Consider the following 24,827-nt stretch of genomic DNA (forward strand, 5'->3'; position numbering starts at 1 on the left):
GTGTGGGTAGCTTAGAGATAATGGTTAGGGCACTTCCCCACCTGTCATGTGTGTCACTGAGGCTAGCTTCATCCAGGATAAACAGCTCCTTCAACTCGCCCAGAGAGAAGTGGCGCTCTACATCCTGCTCCTCATCCACCACACAGCTGCTCAGTGCCTTCTTGTGGCTCTGACGCTGGAAGATCTTCTCCTCAATGGTCCCTGCCTGGGGAAGAGGAGGTGGGGGAATGTCAAAAGATACAGCGCTTAGCCATCCTCATAAAAAGGGAGCAGGAAAACCAAAGGGTTGAAACTACAGCTACCCGAGAAGAGGAGATGAATAAAAAGTATGAGTCCCAGAACATTATCTCTACTCAGCTGAGGTCCATTTTCCCAGTCTGTCTCCTGAGAACATGACATGAATAGTCTGCCCACCCAGGCTACTTTCTATACTAATGAAGGGTCCCAGGGCCTGGTTAAATCCCGTCAGGGTGAACTGAGGTTTGTCTGCTGCAGCTTCAGATTTCTGCACCAAGCCCAACTCTAACTCATTCAATAAATATCATTTAGGTATCTATTCTATTCCAGACCCTGTGCTGACATTAGGATACAAAAAAGAATCATATATATCCCCTATCCTTTAGCTCCTAGACAAACATTTAAACAGCTGATACAATGATAGAAATCTGTACAGGGTAACTGCGAGTCCATAAGGATGGTAGAGTAGAACAGTATTGAAAACTTGAAACTCTATCCTTGAGCTCAATCTTGAAAATGAGTAGATGGTTTGTAAGAAAAGACACAAAGAAAGGTATTCCCAGCATAGGAACAAAGGAATACTACTGGCCTATTGGAGGACTGTGAGTAGTTCAGGCTAACTAGAGGTTGGTGGGAGTGTAGTAAGAGCTGAGACTGGGAAGTCAGCAGAGGCCACATTAAAGAACCTTGGGGACAGGCACGGTGGCTCACGCCTGTAATCCCTGCAATTTTGGAGGCCGAGGCAGGCAGATCACAAAGTCAGGAGTTCGAGACCAGCCTGACCAACATGGCAAAACCCTGTCTCTACTAAAAATACAAAAATTAGCCAGGGGTGGTGGTGGGCACCTGTAATCCCAGCTACTCAGGAGAAGCAGGAGAATCACTTGAACCCGGGAGGCAGAGGTTGCAGTGAGCCGAGATGGTGCCATTGCACTCCAGCCTGGGCAGCAAGAGCAAGACTCTATCTCAAAAAACAAAAAACAAACCTTGGATCCCATGCTGAAGGCCTTAATCTTGTCTTTGAAGAGACGAAAAATAAAATCTGAATTTTTGGAAAGCTCCTTCTGGAAGCAGTATGTGAACAATGGGTTGGGATAAGACAGAAGTAAACAATTAGGAAGCTGCTGCAATATCCAAGTGACAGATGACCATGACCTCAGGAGGGCTTGGAGAGCAAGGTTAGATTAAGGAAATTTCAAGAAGGTAAAAATCAGTGAAAACTGGTGGGAATCTGGTTATTAGGAGAAAAGAATAGTCCAGTAAGATTATTCCCAGTTTTGGGTTGGGTGGATAATGGAGCCATTAAGAACAACATTCAGAAGGGGAGCCAGGTGTGGTGGCTCATGCCGTTAATCCCAGCACTTGGGAAGGCCAAGGTGGATCGCTTGAGTCCAGATGTTCGAGACCAGCCTAGGCAACATAGCAAGACCCCTTCTCTACAAAAAATAAAGAAAAAAAGTTATCCGGGTGTAGTGGCACACACCTGTAGCCCCAGCTACTTCAGGGGGTTGAGGTGGGAGGTTGAAGCTGCAGTGGTCCATGATCGTGCCACTATACTCCAGCTTAGGCAACAGAAAGAAAGTGTCTCAAAATCAATCAGTTAATCAATCAGAAGGAAGGGGAATGAGTTTAGTCATGATACTTCTAAAGTGCTCATTAGAAATCTAAGTGGAAATGTAGATTAAGTGGTGGAAATAGGGATTTAGAGCTCAGGTAAGAGATCTGGGCTAAAATTTTATAGTTAGAGATTTGTCAGTATAATGAGTAATCAGAGAGGTAGAAGAACCAGAGTGGAGTTTCCAAAGACGAGAAAAAAAAATTTTTTTTTTTTAAGACGGGATCCTGTTCTGTCACCCAGGCTAAAGTGGCACAATCCTAGCTCACTATAGCCTCGAACTCCTAGCCTCAAGTGATCCTCCAGCACCCAGCCTAGAAGAGCATTTTTTAAGGGATTAGTAGTCAACAGTGTGAGATACACAAAGAGGAAAAATCCATAGTCTCCTGTTTTGGCAATTAGGAATTCAGTAGTATATTTGAAGGTAGGTTCAGTGGTATAAGGAGTCTGATGAGTGAGTAGAAAGAAGATGAGTTAGGTAGGAAATTTGAGAGAAATGGTAGATGCTTGAAATGGTTGAAGGAAATGAGATATGGCCCACCTCAAAAAGAGAACATGAATTTGTGGTAGTACCAACATGTAAATGCAATGTAGCTGGTGTAGAAGCTGAAAACAGCTCAGATAATCCAACTGGAATGGGTATTGGGAAAAGAGTAGCTGAAAGGATGCACAGTGAAGACTGGGCTAAATAAACAAGGAAGTCAAGCCAGATGAGTGGGAGGGTGAGAAGGGGAGAGGCTACAGGAACATTAGGCTAAAGCAGATACAGCAGGTATGTGAAAGCTAGGAGGACAAGAAGTGAAAGTAGAATGACAGTTATTAAGGTTCTGGGTTCTAACAAGTTCCACGGTGTGATCTTAGGAATAATTAGACGAAGCGGGGTTGAGATGAGGTCAAGGAAACATGAAGGCAGAGTGCTGGATAACCACATGGTCCTCAACGTCAGCCAGTATGATTGCTGGATTTGGGAAAGAAATGAAGGCTGAGCTAATGTCCAAAGTCATCAATGAATTAGGAATATAGCAGAGGATAGAGGACTGCAGCAAGGAAGAAAAGAGTGTAGTCAAGTCCAACGACATAAGCTGCAAGAGAGGAACTATGGGACGGATGGTCTGAAGGTGATAATTTATAACTTGGAGAATGCAAATAGGACAGGGGATGAGAGAAGACTACAAGGCCAGTGACACAGCAGAAATCATGTATGAGGGAAGCAGGTGTCCTGTGAAAAGGATGTACTGAACAGGTGTCCAGATGGCACAGTAAGAATGGTTTGAGGGAATGGGGTGGAGAGAAGGGGAGGGAGAACAGAAGAATAAAGGACTCACTTCTGGGCCCATAGCTTGGCTACTGCTAGAGGCAGAAAGGCCAAAGAGAGGCACTAAGGAACAAGATGGTCCTGAAGATCTCGTTCCATGACCCACCCCTACTATGACTACTATCACCATCCTTACAGACAGCAGGCGGTAGATATAGCAAGTCTTCTTTTGACCATCTCGCCAGACCCGGGCCATGGCTTGTTCATCATTGGCTGGGTTCCAGTCAGGGTCAAACATGACCAGCCGGTTAGCCCCAATGAGATTGAGGCCACAGCCCCCAGCTTTGCTGCTCAGCATGAAGACAAAGTCAGGGCTCTGGAAAGAGAAGAAACAGGAGAAAAGGAACCTCTTATAGCTTAAACTGGGATCCTGCTCAGCCCAACCAGCTCCTCCCTCATGCCTCTATACTACTCAGTACCAATTGTGAAAACCACCAGTTTATCTGCTCACCAGCCAGCCAATCCCAACACGCACAGTCAGTTTCCAGCCCAGCCATCACCAACCAGACAAATCCTACTATATCCACTAGGGGAATTAAAAAAAAAAAAAAAAATCAAGGTAACCCCTTATAGCTTCTCTATCATTCCTTAATTCTGATGATACTGCATTGGTGGTGTGGGGACAGGGATGTGCATTTACCGATGGACTATTGAAGCGTTCTACAACCTTGGCTCGCTTCTTAATGGACATCGTGCCATCCAGGCGGACGTATAAGTACCTGAAGGGGGATTCAAGACCCAAGAAAATAAAGCTTCAATGATTAGGGGGAAAAAATTTAAAAATAAAAAATTTTTTAAAAAGACCCAAGAAAGCAGAGTCCCTTGGAGAGCCACTGAAGGGACTGAAATAACCATGCTTGAGGCCCTAAGCTCCCAAAGGCAGGGGCAGGGAGCTAGAGGCCAAGACTGTTTCCTAAGGGAGTACCTGAAGGACTAGGGGATCTTCTACTTGGAGATAGAGCTGGGGCCATCATAGCAATAAGGGAAGATATCTCCAGGGAAAGCCCTTATGTGCCCAGATCTTGGCCCACATCCACAAATCAGAACTAGACAGACAGTAGGGGAGGGGTTTATCCCCCTTTGGCATCCTGGTTAGGATCTTCCCTACCTTCGGGCACGGCACAGCTTCTCAAAGAGATCCAAAGTCTGGGTGTAATTCGACACCAGCACTACTTTGTCACTGCTACGGCTTCGGGTCACCGCCAGAATATAATCCAGGACAAGCATCTTACCTGGGAAGAGCAGCAACCAGCAGTCCCCTACTGGCTGTCCCAATGGCCCAGGCTTCTTACTCTTGATATCCTGCCTTGAAACAGGACAGCCCTAGCACAAAAAAAATCTCCCACCCTCCTCCTAGAGAAGCCCAAATACTGGTAGGAAAAGGGTCACCTGACAGCTGGGGCTCCAGGGCCTTAGAGCTGTAACCAGGAGGGAAGAGGTCCAAGGCACCCACAAAGCCATCCTCCTCTTCCACACACTTATCATGGATTAGAGCTGGATCTGGGAGAAAACAAAACCAAACTCAGATACTTTGCTTTCTGAAGTTTCCACTTCAGTGTTCACTAGAACTCCCTCTAGAAGCCTAGCCCAAAAGGCCTTCCTCAACATCAGACTTGCTTGATCTTCATCCTACCAAATTCCAACAGGATATAGTCGGTGCCATCTGGGACGATGGATGGACAATGTCACTCACTAATGTGTTCTCCCAACAAGAAGGGAGCTATAACAGAGCAGGCAAGGTTTCTTTGTTATTTTTCCTCCTGCCCAACATTGTATATGAGCATGTGTACAGGCAAGCACTCACAAACAGTCGACACATCCCAGGTCATCAAGCATGGGCTGGACAGAAGATGAGTTCAATTTTCCAAAGCAAAGGGTCTGGTAAACAGACTCCACAATGCAGGGTTCATGCCTTGGGTAGGGTTGGAATCACATGTGGCCTCTATGAGGATGACTCTGGATGAGTTTTAGCGAGGGTTGCCAGGCCACTACAGGAACCTACCCTCCCTTGCTCACTCTCACAGAGGACACCAGGACACAAGCCCAACTCACGATTACAAAGCTTCTTTAGCGAGGTGATGGAAGAAAGGGAAGACACACTCATCTTGCCCTCAAGCAATTCTTCTGCCGGTTTGGCTTGTCTCAGAAACCTCTTGTATAACTCAGTCTGAAGGGGTGTCAGCCTAAAAAAGGCAGCTGGGTCAGTGGAAAAAGCTAGACCACCCTCCTGCCCTCTGAGAACACCTTGAGAGCCCAGCCATGCTTCAGGAGCTAGGCTTTGACCCACTCCACATCTTTCAGTTGAGTTCAGTACCTACAACAAACGACCTGCTCAATCTTCACAGGTAGATATTTAGAAAGGATATCAGAAGTCCTCCGTATCAGGCATCTAGAGAAAACAGGATAAAAAGGCAAGAGGCTGGTAAAATTGCCATGCTAACTACTGGAATAAAAGCTACCACCCAAAGGACCAAGACTAGCCCTCTTTTACAGTATTAAATGTCAGAGACTCGGCCAGGCGCAGTGGCTCACGCCAGTAATCCCAGCACTTTGGGAAGCTGAGGCGGGCGGATCACCTGTGGTCAGGAGTTCAAGACCAGCCTGGCCAAAATGGAGAAACCCCATCTCTACTAAAAATACGAAAATTAGCCAAGCGTGGTGGCAGGCACCTGTAAACCCAGCTACTCGGGAAGCTGAGGCAGGAGAATCATTTGAACCCAGGAGGTGGAGGTTGCAGTGAGCCGAGATCGCCCCATTGGATTCCAGCCTGGGCAACAAGAGCGAGACTCCATCTCAAAAAAAAAAAAAAAAGTCATCAGACCTATGTCAAACACATCTGTATCAGGGTCTCAATTGTGGGAACAGAGACCTTCCAAACATGCTAGCTTAGACAGGCAGCACTTTCTCTTCCCCTTCAATAGGTTGCCTAGTCTTCAAGAGAAGACTGAGGCTTCCCATTGATACAGGAGCTCTAACAGGAAAAGCAAGTTGTAAATTACTAAGTCCTTAGGGGAGTTTCTGCTTGCATTTGTCCAAATGCCCGCTGCTACATGGCCCCAGGCTAAATGAAATTAAGCATAGACCTCCTGGGAAGACTAGGAAGGATAGGTATCAGGCACCTAAGAAGCAGATCTTAAGAAAACACCAATTCTTCTTCCTGCCATCTAATTTTTTTTTTTTGAGACGGAGTCTTGCTCTGTCACCCAGGCTGGGGTGCAGTGGCGCAGCTCAGCTCACTCCAACCTCCGCCTCTCAAGTTCAAGCGATTCTCCAGCCTCTCCCTCCAGAGTAACTGGGACTACAGGTGCACCCCAACCACACCCAGCTAATTTCTGTATTTTTAGTAGAGATGGGAGTTTCCCCATGTTGGCCAGGCTGGTCTCGAACTCCTTACCTCAAGTGATCCACTCGCCTCAGCTTCCCAAAGTGGTGGGATTATAGGCGTGAGCCACCATGCCCGTCCTGCCATCTAAAATTGGTAGGGAGAGGTAGCCAGGTAGCCAGGCAGTTGTTGGGAAGGGCAGGAGGACTCTTTAGAATGTAACCTATCAAGTGTGCATACCACCTCTGGACAAAGGAGTCCAGAATGTGCCTACCCTCTGGGTTATGTAACTCCCATGAAAAAGTCAGTCCCCTTAGCCTGGGAGCCACAACCACCTTTCAGATCTTCTCCTACCTGTCACAGAATGACTATGGGGCCTGGGAAGAGAAGCCTAATGTTTCGGGTCTGAGACCAACTGACAGGAAGCTTCTGAAATACTAGTAATGCTCCAAGGTATACTTTGCTCAAGAAGTCCAGCAGCATCAGAGAAAAGCTTCCTCAGCAGGCTGATAAACAGACCAAAACCAGACCACAGAGCCCAAGCCAGAAAGAAAGCAGGCACTTCACCTCCAAGACTCCCTTGTTTATTCAGTGGCCATAGTTAGGACACAGATCCCACTCCCTTCCTAGAATCCCAGCCTTTGAGGGCTCTAGAGAGGCAAAGCCCCCAAGGGATTGGCCATGGATGGTTTGGGAGGCAATTCTAATGACTTCGCTTAAGGTCATTACCTATTCACAATGCTGGTGAGCTCCCGCAGCCGCTCCTCTCCTAGCTGCCTGTCTGCCTCACTAGCAGCAGCGTCTCGACCCTTCAAAATTGGCAATTCAAAATGCTTCTTGAATTCATGGGCAGTCCCTAAACACAGGAGAGAAGGAAAACAGAAGAATGTGGAAAAGGAATGATTTTCCCACAGCTAGTGATGGCAGACTACCTTCTCACAAACCAGCTTCCTACCAAGAACAAGGCTAAACAAAATATAGGCCAATTTCTGTTTAACAGATCAGAGAGGTATCAAAGCAGTGAAGACTTGAAAGGCCAAAAGTGAGATGATAGGTTAAAATCCAAATATATAATTACTTAGAGTAAATGTAAATGGATTGAATAGTCCACTAAAAAGACAAACATGGCCAGAGTGGACTTTTTTTTTTTTTCCTGCAATGGAGTCTTGCTCTGTCACCCAGGCTGGAGTGCAATCTCGGCTCACTGCAACCTCTGCCTCCCAGGTTCAGGCAATTCTCCTGCCTCAGCCTCCCGAGTAGTTGGGATTACAGGCACCCCCACTCCGTGCCCGGGTAATTTTTGTATTTCTAGTAGAGACAGGGTTTCACCATGTTGGCCACACTGGTCTCGAACTCCTGATCTCGCGATCTGCCCGCCTCAGCCTCCCAAAGTGCTGGGATTACAGGCATGAGCCACCGTGCCCGGCCAATTTTTTTTTTTTTGAGACAGGTTCTCTCCCTGTCGCCCAGGCTGGAATGCAATGGGGCAATCATGGCTCACCACAGCCTCAACCTCCCAAGTAGCTGGGACTACAGGCACATGCCACCACACTCAGCTAACTTTTGTATTTTTTTTGTAGAGATGAGATTTTGCCATGTTGCCCAGGCTGGTCTTGAACTCCTGGGCTCAAGGTACCCTCCCGCCTTGGTCTCCCAAAGTGCTGGGATTACAGTTGTGAGCCACCACACCTGGCCACATTGAGAGAAATTAAAGATGACCTAAACAAGTTGAGAGACAGATCATATTAATATATTGGAAGGTTCCGTATTATAAAAATGAAAGATCTTTCAGAATTTATCTGTTTCAATACAGCCCAATTAAAATCCAGTTAGAGTTTTTTGGTGGGTATGGCAGGCAGTAGGTGTATAAATTGACAAGTTGATTCCAAAATTTACATGGGAATGCAAAGGGCCAAGAATATCTAGGACAATGTTAAGGAGTAAGAATATAGTTGGAGGCTGAGCAGATTGCTTGAGCTCAAGAGTTCAAGACCAGCCTGGGCAACATGGCAAAACCCCACCTCTACCCAAAATACAAAAATTAGCCAGGCATGATGGTGTGTGCCTGTTGTCCCAGCTACTCAGGAGGCTGAGGCAGGAGGATCACTAGAGCCCGGAAGTTAAGGCTGCAGTGAGCCATGATCTCACCACTGCATTCCAGCCTGGGTGACAAAGCGAGACCCTGTGTCAAAAAAAAAAAAAAAAAAAGACTATAGTTGGAATATTCACACTAATGGATATCAAGACTTATTAGGCCACAGTAAATAAAGCAGAGAAGTACTGACATAAGGAGACAAACAGACCAGAGGAACAGAATAGAGTCCATAAATAGAGCAACACATATATGAACATTTGATTTATGAAGAAGGTAGCACTGCAAAGCAATGGGGGAAAGAACAGTTTTTTCAATATATGATGTAGGGTGAACCAGATATCCAAACAGAAAAAGATGGAAGCCAGGCATAGGGGCTCATGCCCATAATTCCAGCAGTTTGGGAGGCTGATGCAAGAGAATCATTTGAACCCAGGAATTCAAGACCAGCCTGAGCAACATATGAGACCCCATCTCTATAAAAAATTTAAAAGTTAGCCAATAGTGGTGGCATATGCCTGTAGTCCCAGCTACTCAGGAGGCCAAAGTGGGAGGATTGCTTGAGCCCAGGAAGTTGAGGGTACAGTGAGCTATGACTGCAACACTGTACTCCAGCCTGGGCAACAGAGACTCTGTCTCAACAAACAAAACCAAACCAGTAGAATAAATTCTAGTGTACTCATAACATGGAATAGTATGCAATTATGAAAATGAACAAACTACTGCTACACATAATGTGGATAAACTTTATAAACATAATGTTGAACAAAAGAAACCAGATGTAAAGGAATACATACTATATGATTTCATTAACATAAATTCAAAAATAGGCAAAACCAACCTATAGTGTCAGGAAGGAGTTTGCTGCCGGGACAAAAGGAGAGGATAGTGATTAGAAAAGGGGCTGCTGAGAGAGTGTTAGTAATTCATCTGATGGTGGTTACACAAATGTGTTCACTTGGTCATAATCTTGCCACTCAGCAGGTTCTCTGCCTACTCTTGAGCACTGGCAAGTTGGGGTGACACTAACACACCCTTTCACAAATATATGTGTGGTTGCCAGGGATTAGGGGAGGGAGGAATGAGGAGTTTTTATTATTATTACTATTTTAGAGACAGGGCCTTGCTCTGTTGCCCAGGCTAGAGTGCAGTGGCATGATCACAGCCTCCTGAATAGCTAGGAACACCAGCACACACCACCACACCCAGCTAATTTTCTTATTTTGTAGAGACGAGGTCTCACTATGTTGCCCAGGCTGGACTTGAACTGGCCTCAAGTGATCTTCCCACCCCAGCCTCTCAAAGCACTGGGAGGGGAGGGGAGAGGAGTTATTGGGTAGATTTTAAGCTTAGCAAATAGAAAAAAAAAATCTGAAGATGGATGATGGTGATGGTTGCACAAAGTGAATGTACTTAATACCACTGAATTGTTACATTTAAAAATGGTTAAAATGATTTTTAAAACACATACGTCTGCCCAAGACAGAGCTTGCTCTGAGGCCAAAACTCTTGTAAGGGAGCTAGGATCTGAGGAACAAAAATAATAATTCCACCCTCAGCTCATCATGACACCACTCCCTGTATAGCCCCTGCCACCTCTGCAATGGAAAAATGGCCAACATGGGCTTTGCTGAGTTGCTCAGCAGATCCAAGTCCTCCCAATGGCTTTGCTACTCCCTGACAAGAGAAGCCTTCCTACAAGAATGCCTAGTGACCCACATATAACTAGCATTCTCTTCTTTCTCTCCTCAGCTGGAGTTATACTCCCAAAGACAAGGCAGGGCTCCTCTCTGATGTGGCAAACAAGGCTAGATTCTTACCTAGGATGCCGGAATTAACAAAATGTACCAAGCTGAAATACTCAAGCAGATCATTCTGGATGGGAGTTCCGGAGATGAGCACCCGCCGGCTGGTGTTCAAGCTGTCCAGGGCTTGGTAAGTCTGATTCTCAGAGTTCTTGAGCCTGTGTCCCTGCAAGAGAATCCTTATTCAGAGCGCAATGTGGCATTCCCTATACGGTAGCAAAGTCTCATGTAGACAGGAAAAGAGGAGTCAAAAACATTCCAGGCCGGGCGCCGTGGCTCATGCCTGTAATCCCAGCACTTTGGGAGGCTGAGACAGGCGGATCACTTGAGCCCAGGAGTTCCAGACCAGCCTGGCCAATGTGATGAAACCCCATCTCTACAAAACATACAAAAATTAGCTGGGCATAGTAGCTTACACCCATAGCCCCAGCTACTTGGGAGGCTGAGATGGGAAGATCGCTTGAGTCCAGGAGGTTGAGGCTTCAGTGAGCCGTGAGTGCACTGCAGTCCTCCCACCTCAGTCTCCTGAGTAGCTGGGACTACAGGCATATGCCACCACTATAGTGACATAGTGAGAAACTGTCTCAACAAAAAACAAAAACATTACAGGTTCTAGGGCCTTGGGAACTAGGCAGGGGGCAGCATGAGAGAGGGTTCACCCACTTAACTATGGAGAATATTAGGCTCAAAAGACAGACTTCCTGTTTCCAGACCAGTGCTATACCCATAAAGCAAAGATTCCCTCTGTTCCTTTCCATCCCTTTCCCTGCCCCACCTCCAGAGCCTTGGCAGCCCACCTATACTCTTCAGAGATCATGTGGACATATGACAAACCCATGCTTTCAGGGAGTCCTCCCCTCCACATCAGCCTACCCAACTCAGAACCTTCTGAGCCAGACGCCTTCTGTATTAGACTCCAGGCCTTGTCTGGGCCATCAGTGTTAAAGGGACTTGGACCAGGCTCCATGTCCCACCAGAATCCTCACAGCTAGTAGAGCTAAAGAGCTTCCCTCTGCTTCCCTTCACATCTCTTCCCCAATCCCTATTCTCCCTGTCCTGTCCTCCCATTCTCTCCACACCTCTACTACTTCTTTTAAGCCTTTTTCAAGAAAATCATAAAGGACAACCTTCCCTCTTTCTCCAAGAACTACATGGGCAAGATTAGGCCCATACCTTTTCTACATCCAGCCCCATACTGGGGAAGGCACACAAAACTCAACCACTCAACCAAGAATCAGCAATCAGTCTTGCTCCCTTGGGTCAGGCTTTGACAACGCAATTAAACGCAGACCCTTCACTGACTCTTCCATCTATAGCATCAAGTCCAAGCTCTTTAAGCTCACTAGCTTAGCATTCAAAGCCCTTCTCAATGAGGCCCCAGTGAACTTCTCTGACACTCTCCAAGCTTGTCACAGTCCAGGAATCCTGACCTTGTCACTCCTAATGCTGGATTTCCTTATGTCTCTTTGCCCATGCCACCCCTCTGCCTAGAGCTCTTTTCCACAGGCAAGTTCCTCAGATGTCACCTCCTATGCAAAGCCTTCCTCAGTGACTGCAGGCTGCTTGTCTCTCTCAACTCTGTGCTCCTGTGGCACTATATACATAATGGCTGCTACTATTTAGTGAACCCGTTTAATGTGGTAGGCATGGTACTAACTAAACACTTTACCTGTATTCTGTTCTGTAATCCACACGAATGGAAATTGTATTATCCATTTTAGAGATGAAGAAACTAAGATTCAGAGAGGTAAACAGTTATCCAAAATCATGCCGGTAGAAAGTAGCAGAGCTGGGATTTGAACTCAGGTCTGTATGACTCTGAGTCTGGACACTGTACCACTCTGCCCTCATCCATAATATATATACTAGAGTACTAATCACACTCTACTGTACTTTATCTTCTCAACTAGGCAGAGACTAGGATTTCTTAAGGCAGAGACTATGTCAGATTCGCCTGTATAATTTCAGTGTATAGGACAAAGCTCAGTGAATATTAGTTGAATGAAAGAATGAAATAATGACCAATGTTGCTATTAAAGATTAAATAAACCAACGGGGCATGGTGGCTCATGCCTGTAATCCTAGCACTTTGGGAAGTTAAGGCAGGTGGATCACCTGAGGTCAGGAGTTTGCGTCCAGCCTGGCCAACATGGTGAAACCCTGTCTCTACTAAAAATACAAAAATTAGCTGGGTGTGGTGGCATGTGCCTGCCTCCCCAGTTCAAGCAATTCTTGTGCCTCAGCTTCCTGAGTTGCTGGTATTACAGGCATGTGTTACTATGCCGGGCTAACTTTTGTATTTTTAGTAGAAACAGGGTTTCACCATGTTGGCCAGGCTAGTCTTGAAATCCTGACCTCAAGTGATCCGCCCGCCTCAGCCTTTCAAAGTCCTGGGATTACAGATGTAAGCCACCGCATTTGGCCTAGAAATTTAATTAAGAAAAAAAAAATTATTAGAGGCTCCAAGTACTAGCCCTAAAAAAAGCCTTAGACTTCTGAACTGAAGAGGGAAATGAGACTTGAAAGTCAGAGGAAATTACCCAACAGGTCCAGGGGAAATGGACACCAACAATTAGATCTTCTAAACTGAAGCTCCCTGAGGGACAGCATTGTGAGATCTCCAGGGCTTGACACATAAAAGGCACTTAATAAATAACCCAGCGAATGAAATGGGCTGCCACACTATCCTGTCTCTGCAAAAGAGAAAGCCAACCCCAGCTCCCTATTGGACCAGTCACTAAGGATCCACATGGGTCTCAATGAGGAGCACAGGGACAACCCTTCCATACCCAAGGCAAGCTTCTTCCTGCACCAAGCATCCAAGGCAGAGAGGGATAGGAAAAAGAGCCACGACTTGGAATCTCACACCTGCATTCACATTCCAGCTTACTATGTACTCGCTAGGAGAACCTGGGCAAGTCACTACGCACTTCCCTGAGTTTGTCTCCTAATCTTTAAGATTGAGATGACGATGAGGTCAATCCCTCTGCTATTTATACACTTGTACAAAGTGCTCCCATATATCCTCTCTTGATCTGGATCATATCCCTTTCAAGTAGCCCATGTGCCACCCACTCTACAGATGAAGAAACAATCTCAGAGCAGTCTCATCTGTGGAAAGTCACGCTTGTAAGTGGCAAAGCCAGAGCTGATCCCGTGTCTTTTGATTGAGGATCAAAGATTTTGTACATAGAAGTTATTATGAAAAACTGTGTTCCAGAGAAAAGCGTTAGCTGGGAGGAAGATGCTGTGGGAGCTGAGAACATGAAAGCCTGAAATGGCACCTTCCCTTTCCAGGGTCTGAACAGGACAAACCCTCTCCTTCCCTGGAGTAAGATGACCATCTTTTCAGGACTTTTGGTTCCTCAGATCTCTGACAGTTGACAAAATAAAAGGTAAACAAGTAGAAAGGTAAACAGCCAAGGGGCTGCAGTGTGATAAGAGGCACCTCATCCCTTGTGCCCTGCACAGAGTCAGCTCATAAAACAGGACAGAGTGGGGAAGAAAAAAACACTAAGGAGTAGAAAAAGGCTGGGCACAATGGCTCAAACCTGTAATCCCAGCACTTTGGGAGGCCAAGGCCGCAGATTATTTGGGGCCAGGAGTTCGAGACCAGCCTGGCCAACATGGTGAAACCCCGTCTCTACTAAAAATACAAAAATTAGCCAGAGTGGTGGTGCACGCCTGTAATATCAGCTACTCGGGTGGCTGAGGCAGGAGAATTACTTAAATATGGGAGGCAGAGGTTGCGGTGAGCCAAGATCACGTGACTGCACTCCATCTGGGCAACAGAACAAGACCCTTGTCTCAAAAAAAAACAAAAAGTAGAAAAAAATTTAGATGCTCCCTAATCCTCAAAGGCTCAACAGCTACAGCCTGCCTTCCTCTCCCACAATGCTTTGGACCTGGCTCCTGGCATAGTCCCCCTCCACAGTGATGAAGCAGATGTCAGGGCCTTGAACCACAGGGCAGTAACATGCATACCTCACCTCAACCTGGTAAGTTCCCTACTCCTACCAGGAAGTTGGGAGTTTGAAGACCCGCCAATGACTGACCAGAAAATAGCTCACAACTAGAAAGCATGGTACCCAAAAGCAAGCTTTTTCCCTCTGTCCCCTCTCTGAAGTTCCTCAGACAACTGGGCTAATCTACAGTACCCAGAGCTGAGCCTAGCCTGACAACTGGTTGACAGATAGGGCCAAGTCTTTCAGCCACCTCTCCACTAGAACCTCTGGGGTATACAAAGGAGGTTAACTCTCCCAAGAAGTTGCAAACAATGACTATAGCCTCAGGGTCGCCAAGCCCACTGGGAAGTCCTGGGAAATTCTCTATAGTAGGAAGCTCCCAGCCACCCTCACTGCTTCCTAAGTACTAGCCTGTCTATTGCCATTCACACATACTGGAAAAGGCCAGGAAGTAACTACGGCCATATTCCCTTAGTTCCAGAAACAAGAAACAAGAAGTCAACACAAACTACTACTACAAGGTCTATGGCCTTTCTTATCTCTGCTTTTGTTCTTGCAAGTACCCCCAGCCTGGAATAACCACCAAGAGCTTACGTTTGCCAAGGCCTTATGACATACCAGGCACTGCGATAAGAGCTTTTTCTTAATAATTTCATTTAATCCTCACAATAATCCTATGAGGCAGATATTATCACCCCATTTTACTGATGTAGAAACAGAGGTTCAGCTGATAAAGTAACTTGTTGAAGGTCACACTGCTGGTCAGTGGCAGAGCCAGGATACAAATAAAGGTCTCTAACTCTAGAACCTGTTCCCTGTGAAAGGAAAACAAAATCTCAGGACCCCAAACTATGCCAAAGGGAAAAACTAAGCTTGGGAACTAGTCAAGCAAAAAAATGTCTTTCCTTTTGTTCCTAAACAGATAGCCGCAGATAGAATGCCATGCCTCTCCCCAGGTGGCCTCCCTCACCCTGACAATGTAAAAAAACAGCTCATCTTTACAAGCAGGGGACAAAGACAAGACTAGAAATCCTCCCTCCCAGACAAATGTGTATTTGACTTCTTCCTCTACTCTTTATTTACTTAACTGTATGTAAAATGCAGATTTATTGAGCTGAATGCATAACTGATGGCTCCTCTTTCCCTCCTGCCTGCTCTTGCCCCTTTATGCATATTTGTGTGTTGTTGTTTTTTGAGAAAGGGTCATGTGTGTCTGTGTATATGTGTGTTTTTTGGTTTTTATTTTGTTTTTTTGAGACAGAGTCTTGCTCTGTCACCCAGGCTAGAGTGCAGTGGCATTATCTAGGCTCATTGCAACCTCCGCCTCCCGGGTTCAAGAGATTCTCCTGCCTCAGCCTCCTGAGTAGCTGGGATTACAGGCACCCACGACCACGCTCGGCTAATTTTTGTAGTTTTAGTAGAGACACGGTTTCACCATCTTGGCTGGTCTCAAACTCCTGACCTCATGATCCGCCCGCCTCAGCCTCCCAAAGTGCTGGGATTACAGGTGTGAGCCACCGCGCCCAGTCATATGTGTGTTTTGAGACAGGGTTTCACACCCCATCACCCAGGATGGAGTGCAGTGGCGCAATCTCAGCTTACTTCCCGGGCTCAGCTGATTCTCCCACCTCAGCCTCCTGAGTAGCTGGGACTACAGGTGCACCACCAAACCTGACTATTTTTATCTTTTTTAAGTAGAGGTGGGGTTTCACCATATTGCCCAGGCTGGTCCCAAACTCCTGGGCTCAAGTGATCCACTCACCTCAGCCTCTCAAAAAGTGCTGGGATTACAGGCGTGAATCATCGTGGCCAGCCCCCCTTTAAATATTGAAGTCCTCAAAAACCTCTTTGGAAAAAGTACAGGCTGCAGATCCTACTTTGGCTTGTATCTCTTTTTCCCCAGAGCATCCTCAACCTTGGCAAAATAAATCTCTAAATTGAGACTTGTCTCAGACACTTTCTGGTTTATATCCTCTAAACATTGCCACCCACCCTTCAAGGTCCTTCTTTAGTCTAGGAATACTATCCGGAGGCAACAAAGCCAATCAGCCCCCAGTATCTCACTCTCCTCAGGGTTCTAAGCATTGTTTCAGCCCTCTTTTGGCAGACAGTATCTTGTATTTTGGTATCACAGGCTCTCCCTGTCACTTGTCTCCAAGGCAGCATCCTGTCTTCAGCATTCCCCAGTGACTAGCACAGCCCTTGGAAGGCAATACTCAGTGAAGAGATTTTGACAGATTTTCTCCTACCACCCAGACTGCTGAGAGTCAAGTACCTCGTCACATATGACCAGACCAACACTTCCTTTCTGGAGGACTCCAACATGAAGGCGGAAGGTCTCATAGGAAATGATGAGGATGGGAGAAGACACCCTGGCTCCACGCTGGTTCATGAATCCTTCTACAACAGAAAAGGTGTCAAGGGAACAATTCAGAATCTTTTGAAAAAAAAAAAAACAATTAGACAGTTCTTTAATTTAGCCTGGAAACAACTGACTCCACTTCAACTATTTTCAATGGAAATTCTCTTTTCTTCTACCCCTGCATTGCCCTCCACCCTGGCCATAAATGAGCATACACGTAAGAAAGCAGCAGGCTGTGCAGGAGAGTGCAGCCATCTTTGTTAGGGCTCCGTACCCAGCTTTTGGTCTATTTCATCCTTAGATCCTCCATCGATGGCCAGAGGTTGGATCCTCCCTCCGAGCCATTTCCCAACCTCATTGTACCAGTTCTTCACCAGGCTGGAAGGCGACACCACCACTGCCTTGTCAATTTCTGGCTTGCACTCTGGACTCTGGCGTAAAAGTGTCCACATCAATGTGATGCACTGCAGCGTCTTTCCTAGGCCCATCTCATCAGCCATGATGCAGCCATGGCTGCCAGGGATGCGCCGACTGGTGACACACTCCCACAGGAATTTCACTCCCTAGAGAATAACAGCCTTCAGTCCACTTTGGCACCTACGCTGCTGCTGTCCCAGGGATGGTAGTCTCCCAGGCTCAGCCCATAGCCCATACCTCGTTCCCCTCACCCTCATTTACCTCTCTCTGATGAGGCCGCAAAACCTTACTGAGAATAGGGTCAACAACCACATGGACAGGGAGTTTCTCCCTGAGAAAACACAGCAAAGAAAACAGCGTGCTCAGACATGGGCAAGGGAGCACCCTCAGGAAGCTGTGTCCTGCTGATCCGGAGGCAACAGAGGCAGCTGCCTAAAAGAAGACCTTCTTGGCTGATAAATCATAAAACCATAGCAAGTTCCTACTTTAGGAGTTAGAAAGTTAGCTCAGAGAGGGATGGGTTCCCTGTGTCATCACCTCAATCACTCCTCCTCCTGAGTGAGCATCCTGGGAAGGCAGGAGGGGATGAGGAATGCCCACTCACTGGACATGACCACAGGCTCTTCCCCAAGCAGTCTCCTTCCCCAATCATCTACTCTCTGAAAACATATGTCAATCCTAAAAAGAAATCACACCAAAATACCCTCTGCCCTCCCAAGTATGCGTGCATATACAGAGAACCAAAACTGCTTATGAAATACCAGTGCACATACTTGTCAAGCTTCAGCTGGTCATGAGCGCTCAGTGGGGGAGGCTCATACAGAACCAAGGCATCTTTTTCCAGGGGGTCATGGAGGGCCCGGCGGACCCCAGCCCTTTTCAGGCCCAATGCCCGAGAGCCCAGAGGACCTACAAACCAATAATCATTCCGTCACCTGAATCTATGTTTAGGAGCTCCAGCAAGCCCAGCTCAAATACTTGTCCTTCACATAACCTTTCCCGAGCTCCCATATGACCCTCTCTCTCTGAGAATGCCTCCAAACTCAGTTTGGGCATCTCTATATCACCATTATCCCATTCTGCTTTTTTTTTTTTTTTGAGATGGAGTCTCACTTTGTTGCCCAGGCTGGAGTGCAGTGGCACAATCTCGGCTCACTGCAACCTCTGCCTCCCAGGTTCAAGCAATTCTCCTGCCTCAGCCTCCCAAGGAGCTGGGATTATAGGCTCCCGCCACCACACCCGGCTAATTTTTGTATTTTTTTTTTAGTAGAGACAGGGTTTCACCATGTTGTCCAGGCTGGTCTTGAACTCCTGACCTCTGGTGATCTGCCCGCCTTGGCCTCCCAAAGTGCTGGTATTACAGGCGTGAGCCACCATGCCCAGCCCCCAGAATTATTCTGCTTTGAATCAGAGCTTTTCCCATTTTATTTCTCCCATTCAATTACAAACTTCTGAGGTGCCAGATCTGGTTCATTTCAACTCAAGACAATCCTGGGAAGGCCTGAAATTCTAAAGGGTGCTTTCATGGAGCTTTCTGAGAGCTCCTGAGAGCTGGCCACAGCCAAGTGTAGTATCTCAAGCCTGTAGTCCCAACACTTTTTGAGAGGTCGAGGTGGGAGGATCGCTTGAGCCCAGGAGTTCGAGATCAGCCTGGCCAACATAGTGAAATCCTATCTCTATTAAATTAAAAAAAAAAAAAAAGAGAGAGAGAGAAAGCTGGCCTCCCTATTCCTCCAAGCCCCAGTTTTAGCATAATGCTGTACCCTACATAAGACAGGGAAAAACCTTATAGAATCTAGGCCTCCCACACAGCCTCATAAAAGGGATGCTACTGAATGCACTTGGATTGAATGAAGCCCAGGTCCATCAGCCATCTTGGCCCACCAGGAGCTTTCTGAGCACCAGGACACCTCTACCAAGAAGATGAGGGGCAGTTAGTCTTGGCAGCCCTTACTGAGGCTAACACAGTTTTCATGCAGGCCTCAGGAGGGTCACCCCAAACACAGCCACCGCTGGACTGGCACCTTCAATTCCCAGCTAAGCTTGTATTTACAAAAGCAGGTTTTTAATTTATTCAGGCACACGTACATATGACTGATTTCAAAAACAGAAAAACCTCCATTTTACCTTGATAATTTGGAATGGGGACTTTGAAAGGCTTTGACAAAATGCTTCGAATAAATGCTTCCTAAAAAGAAAGGAGAAACAGGGATTCAGGACTGACTGGAGATGTTATGGGACAATATCATGATATGCTTCACATTAGGTTTTGTACAACAGCATCCATCTTCAAGGCTTTATGTAAGGTTCTACAAATATCCAGGGATAGCAGAAGGGCCCAGCCTCAGTCAACCACGAGGCTTAGAACCCAGGAAACCATTCACTCATTAAAAACCATGCCAGTGAGCATACCTAGCTCTTCCCTAGGGTATAGCACCTTGGAAAGCAAATACCACAGACTTAGCCAACCTGAGTAATAATGGATAATTCTAATGTCTGGGTTTAACCACTGTCATATAGGGTTACACCTTCCCAAGCACACCTCACAATTCTTTTTTTTTTTTTTGGCTACATCAGTTATGTCTAATATATCTAATACTCACATCAGCCTCCTTGGGAACTAAACAGCTCATCAAAAAGTAGTGATGGAGAAATGGGAGCCATCGTATTAATAAAATAATATTAACAACACCAGGCCGGGCATGGTGGCTCACACCTGTAATCCTAACACTTTGGGAGGCCAAGGCAGGAGGATCACTTAGGTCTGGGAGTTCGAGACCAGCCTGGGCAATATAGCAAGACCCCATCTCTATTTTAAAAATATATATTTAAAAATATAAATAAAAATAATGATGGCTACCAATGTATGCTAGACACAGAGCTAAGCCTCTTGCATTCATGTTACCATTTAATCCTAACAGCTGTATGAGGTCCATATATTACTGGTGTTTCCATTTTACAAATGAGCAAACTGAGGCTCAGAGTGATTAAGTCACTTTCTCAAGTCACAAAGCCATTACAAATGCAGGACTTTCCTGGTTCTAGGGTCCTTACTTGTACTCAGTAGGCAACGTGGCCTCTCACCCACTCTGAGTACAGCCATGCAGATCAGCCCAGACCCAGCAGCTTCCTGCCATGTAAAGCACAAGAGAAGGAACATGAGAAAGGGACATGAGAGAGAAGCTAAGCCCAACACTAAGAAAAAGCAAGTGGGACAAGGGTGACAGCAGGTAGACATATGTGGGTCCTAGAGAGGTAGCACTGGTGACTCCTCCACCTAAAGGCAAGAAGCCTCTGTACAAGCACTTCTGCCTTGAACCAGCATTATTCCATGGGCTATGGGGCTGGGGCAGGGACAGAGAAGGCAGAAAAATTAACACTGAGCTAACTCTGACAGCTCCCATGGAAGTTCTGGTCCACACACACCTGAGCCCTTTGCGGAACTGTGATAGCCTGTGAACCTCAACAAAACCAGAGGTGGAACCCAAGAGAGCAGAGAAATAAAGAGCAGAGACCCTGAAGGTAGTTTTAATGGGAATATATTAGTGGAAAAAGCAGTAATGAAAAAATGTCCCTTCTAGCAAAAAACGTAGTCTAATAGGAAAAAAAGCAAGCCTGCCCTGATATTTTTACCTTTGTTTTCTGACTCATTTCTTCACACATCATAAATGTCTAGAAATTCAAATGTACTTTATTTGTTTTTTTTTTTTTTTTGAGATGGAGTCTTGCTCTGTTGCCCAGGCTGGAGTGCAATGGCACAATCTCAGCTCACTGCAACCTCCACCTCCCAGGTTCAAGCAATTCTCCTGCCTCAGCCTCCCAAGTAGCTGGGACTACAGGCACACGCCACCACACCTAGCTAATTTTGGTATTTTTAGTAGAAACAGGGTTTCACCATGTTGGCCAGGCTGGTCTTGAACTCCTGCCCTCAAGTGATCCGTCCACCTTGGCCTCCCAAAGTGCTGGGATTATAGGCATGAGCCATCACACCTGGCCTCAAATGTACTTTAAATTAAAAAAAAGTAATGAATTTTTTTTGTGATATTAGAAGACAGAAAACAAGTATGTAGAAATGAACTTCCTTATCACACTAAATAACATGACAATATCACACTAAATAACATAACATAAAGGCAAAGTTGGCAAAAAACTCAAATGCTTTTGTTTATTTGCAAATTTCTTTGCATCTGAATAAAATCTTTTATTGACTTTTTTTTTTTTTAAAAGACAGGGTCTCATTTTGTCGCCCAGGCTGGAGTACAGTAGTGGTGATCATACCTCACTGCAGTCTCTAAGTCCTGGCTCAAGGGATCTTTCTCACCTTGGCCTCCCAAAGTGCTGGGATTATAGGCATGAGCCATTATGCCCAGCCTTTACTATTTTTAATTAGCATGACTGTAACTATGAATAGCAATGATAATCATTATGAAAGATGCTAACAAAAAGGACCCTTGGCCAGTGCAGTGGCTCATGCCTATAACCCCAGTGCTTTGGGAGGCTGAGGTGGGAGGACCGCTTAAGCCCAGGATTTTGAGACCACCCTAGGCAACGTAGTGAGACCCCCCCACACACCCCGTACACAAAATTTAAAAATTACCCAGGCACTGTGGCACATGGTCCCAGCTACTCAGAAGGCTGAGGCAGGAAGATCACTTGGCCTAGGAGTTCAAGGCTGCAGTGAGCTACAACTACACCACTGCACTCCAGCCTGGGTGACAGCAAGACCTGCCTCAAAGGAAAAAAAAAAAGCTACTCTTAAGTCAAATGAGAGGAAAAGGAGATGGACCCTAATTTTCTTTTTAATTTGGCATCAGTTCTAAAACAGAAATATTTTCAAAATTATCAGTACAGAAGGCTAGATTTGAGGCTCTGAGTAGCCAAGAATTTATGCCCTAAATTTAAAAAGACTTTCAATAGAACACAGGAACCATAGGTTCTGCAGGGAGAACTACAGGCTTGCATAACTGGTAAGGAAGAATGTGGAGACCCCTGGCCAAAAACGTCTGAGGGCTCAGCCTGCAAAATGGAATGGCCTGCTGGGCACAGTGCACGCCTGTAATCCCAGCACTTTGGGAGGCCAAGGCGGGCAGGTCACTTGAGGTCAGGTGTTCGAGATCTGCCTTGCCAACATGGTGAAACCCCGTCTCTGCTAAAAGTACAAAAAACTGAGCTGGGCGTGGGGGCGGGCACCTATAATTCCAGCTACTTGGGAGGCTGAGGCACAAGAATCACTTGAACCTGGGAGGCAGAGGCTGCAGTGAGCCGAGATCACGCCACTGCACTCCAGCCTGGGTCACAGAGCAAGACCATGTCTCAAAAAAAAAAAAAAAAAAAGGAATGGCCAACCTTCAGGGATCTGGTTTGGTGACTCATCAGTCTCTATAGCAGGGGGCAGGGGAGGGAGCATGCTCTTATTCTGTGTTCATTTAGTTACTGATAATTCATACCAATCTTTCCTTCTGATAGATGAGAGACAGCATCCCTCCTCCCCACCAAGGCTAAAGCTTCCCATTTCTGCAGGGAATCACTCTGTTATGACTGATCACTCTTGTATCTCAACCTCTCCCTCTCTACTAGCTCTTACCAGCATTTAAAACGGACTTAATTATCTCCTATCTTAAAAACAAATATTCATTTGATTGCTTATCTCTCCTCTCCACAGGCAAACTTCTAGTAAGTTATATAGCTCCCCTTCTTTCCTCCCACTCTTCCTGTCTTCTGCCCCTTCCACTCTGGCCAAGATCACGAATGGCCTACATGACCCTAATTCCAATGGACATGTATCTTACTTGACGAAGCTGACCACTCCTCAAATATTTTCTGCCTTTGATTTCCATGACACTACTCTCCACCTTTCTGGGATCTCATCTTCAGTCCCCTAATGAGCTTTTTCCTCTGCCTTTTAACCCTCAACCCATCCCCAGAGCTCAGTGCTCCCAACCGGCTGCAGTGACTCACGTCTGTAATCCCAGCACTCTGGGAGGCCAAGACAGGAGGATTGCTAGAACCCAGGAGTTTGAAACCTGCCTGGGCAACACAGTGAGACCTGGTCTCTACATATCATTTAAAAATTAGCCAGGTTTGGTGGCACATGCCTGTGGTCCTAGCTACTCCAGAGGCTGAGGTGGCAGCAATACCCGAGCCTAAGATTGAGGCTGCAGTGAGCCGTGATCGCACCAGTGCATTCCAGCCTGGGTGACACAGCAAGACCCTGTCTCAGGAAAAAAAAAAAAAAAAAAAGTCAGTGCTCCCCAGGGCTCAGGGTTTAGCCCTCAGATCTTCTGACTACCCATTCACCAATCCACTTACTAGGTATAAAATATATCTATGCTAATGAGTCCCAGGTGTATTTCTAGTTATACCTTACTCCACATCCACATTTACAACTGACTCCAGACCTAGATCTCCTGCAGGGACTTCAAAATCATCATGTCTAAGGCTGAAGTCCTCATCTCCAAGGCCACACTATGACTCTTGTGGGCCCCAGGCACTTTTGCCTTTGGGACCCCTTCCTCCATTAAAAAAAGAAAAAAAAAGGCCAGATGCAGCAGCTCACACCTGTAATACCAGCATTTTGGGAGGCCGAGGCAGGCAGATCACTCAAGGTCAAGAGTTCAAGACCAGCCTGGCCTACATGGTAAAACCATGTCTCTACTAAAAACACAAAAATGTGCCAGGTATGGTGGCGGGTGCCTGTAATCCCAGTTACTCAGGAAGCTGAGGCAGGAGAATCGCCTGAACTTGGGAGGCAGAGGTTGCAGTGCGCCAAGATCACGCCACCGCACTCCATTCTGAGCGACAGAGCAAGACTCTCTATCAAAAAAAAGAAAAAACAAAAACAAAAAAGACTGCATTGGTATAAAGATAACTATAATAATATAATCAGGCTGGATTACTATGTATTTTTTTTCTTCTGATTTCAAAAGGAATTAAAGATCACCATCGCTCTCTAAGTGCAGTGTTAGCTCACCAAGCTCCAGCTGAAGGAGAATGGAGATAAGTAAGCAGGTGAGCCAAGACAGCACCACTGCAGCACTCCAGCCTGGGTGAGAACACAAGACTCTGTCTCAAAAAAAAAAAAAAAAAAAGAGTACCTAAGTATATCACTGTGAGTAGAAAAATAGGGGACAGAAATCCGGTATTGCAGTTTGCAGTTTTTCCATTTTCATTTTTTGTGTGAATTCTTTTTTTTTTAGACAGAGTCTCGCCCTGTCACCAGGCTGGAGCGCAGTGGCACAATCTTGGCTCACTGCAAGCTCCACCTCCCGGGTTCATGCCATTCCTCAGCCTCTCGAGTAGCTAGGACTACAGGCGCCCGCCACCACACCCAGCTAATTTTTTGTACTTTTTACTAGAGATGGAGTTTCACCGTGTTAGCCAGGATGGTCTCAATCTCCGATCTCCTGACCTTGTGATCCACCCGCCTAGGCCTCCCAAAGTGTTGGGATTATAGGCGTGAGCCACCGTGCCCGGCCTTTTGTGTGAATTCTTAATATAAATGTAGGGATGTAAAGCATTAATACAAGTCAAAATGTTTCAGTGAACAAGTTTCAGCACTTCAATTTTATAACAACCATAAACAAACCTGTTCATATCTTCTGGACAATGGATTTTTTAAAATACAATTTCTTATTGACAGCAACTAAACAGTGTTAGTAGCATTCTTATCATACAGCAGATTCTACCCATTAACTATA

General features: G+C 46.1%; 1 protein-coding gene across 4 annotated transcripts in view; it reads right to left on the reverse strand.

Annotated features, from left to right (window-relative positions):
• RAD54L (RAD54 like) overlaps positions 1 to 24,827 on the reverse strand; it is a 46,143-nt gene that overhangs the window by 689 nt on the left and 20,627 nt on the right. For 3 of the 4 annotated variants that reach the window (XM_055093436.2, XM_003812748.6, XM_034964164.3), the window contains 14 exons: positions 19,258 to 19,318; positions 17,904 to 18,039; positions 17,392 to 17,461; positions 16,988 to 17,276; positions 16,627 to 16,751; positions 10,402 to 10,552; positions 7,219 to 7,345; positions 5,482 to 5,556; positions 5,220 to 5,350; positions 4,557 to 4,667; positions 4,276 to 4,399; positions 3,808 to 3,886; positions 3,304 to 3,483; positions 42 to 205 (listed from right to left, as the gene is read on the reverse strand). In XM_055093436.2, coding sequence (XP_054949411.1) covers positions 42 to 205; positions 3,304 to 3,483; positions 3,808 to 3,886; positions 4,276 to 4,399; positions 4,557 to 4,667; positions 5,220 to 5,350; positions 5,482 to 5,556; positions 7,219 to 7,345; positions 10,402 to 10,552; positions 16,627 to 16,751; positions 16,988 to 17,276; positions 17,392 to 17,461; positions 17,904 to 18,039; positions 19,258 to 19,318 — 1,823 coding nt within the window. Of the gene's footprint in view, positions 1 to 41; positions 206 to 3,303; positions 3,484 to 3,807; positions 3,887 to 4,275; positions 4,400 to 4,556; positions 4,668 to 5,219; positions 5,351 to 5,481; positions 5,557 to 7,218; positions 7,346 to 10,401; positions 10,553 to 16,626; positions 16,752 to 16,987; positions 17,277 to 17,391; positions 17,462 to 17,903; positions 18,040 to 19,257; positions 19,319 to 24,827 lie in introns of those variants that run through there. The other variant, XM_063607833.1, reaches the window with a different exon arrangement.

The sequence above is a fragment of the Pan paniscus genome, chromosome 1 (genome assembly GCF_029289425.2).
Source record: "Pan paniscus chromosome 1, NHGRI_mPanPan1-v2.0_pri, whole genome shotgun sequence".
In the NCBI taxonomy this organism is placed as follows: domain Eukaryota; kingdom Metazoa; phylum Chordata; class Mammalia; order Primates; family Hominidae; genus Pan; species Pan paniscus.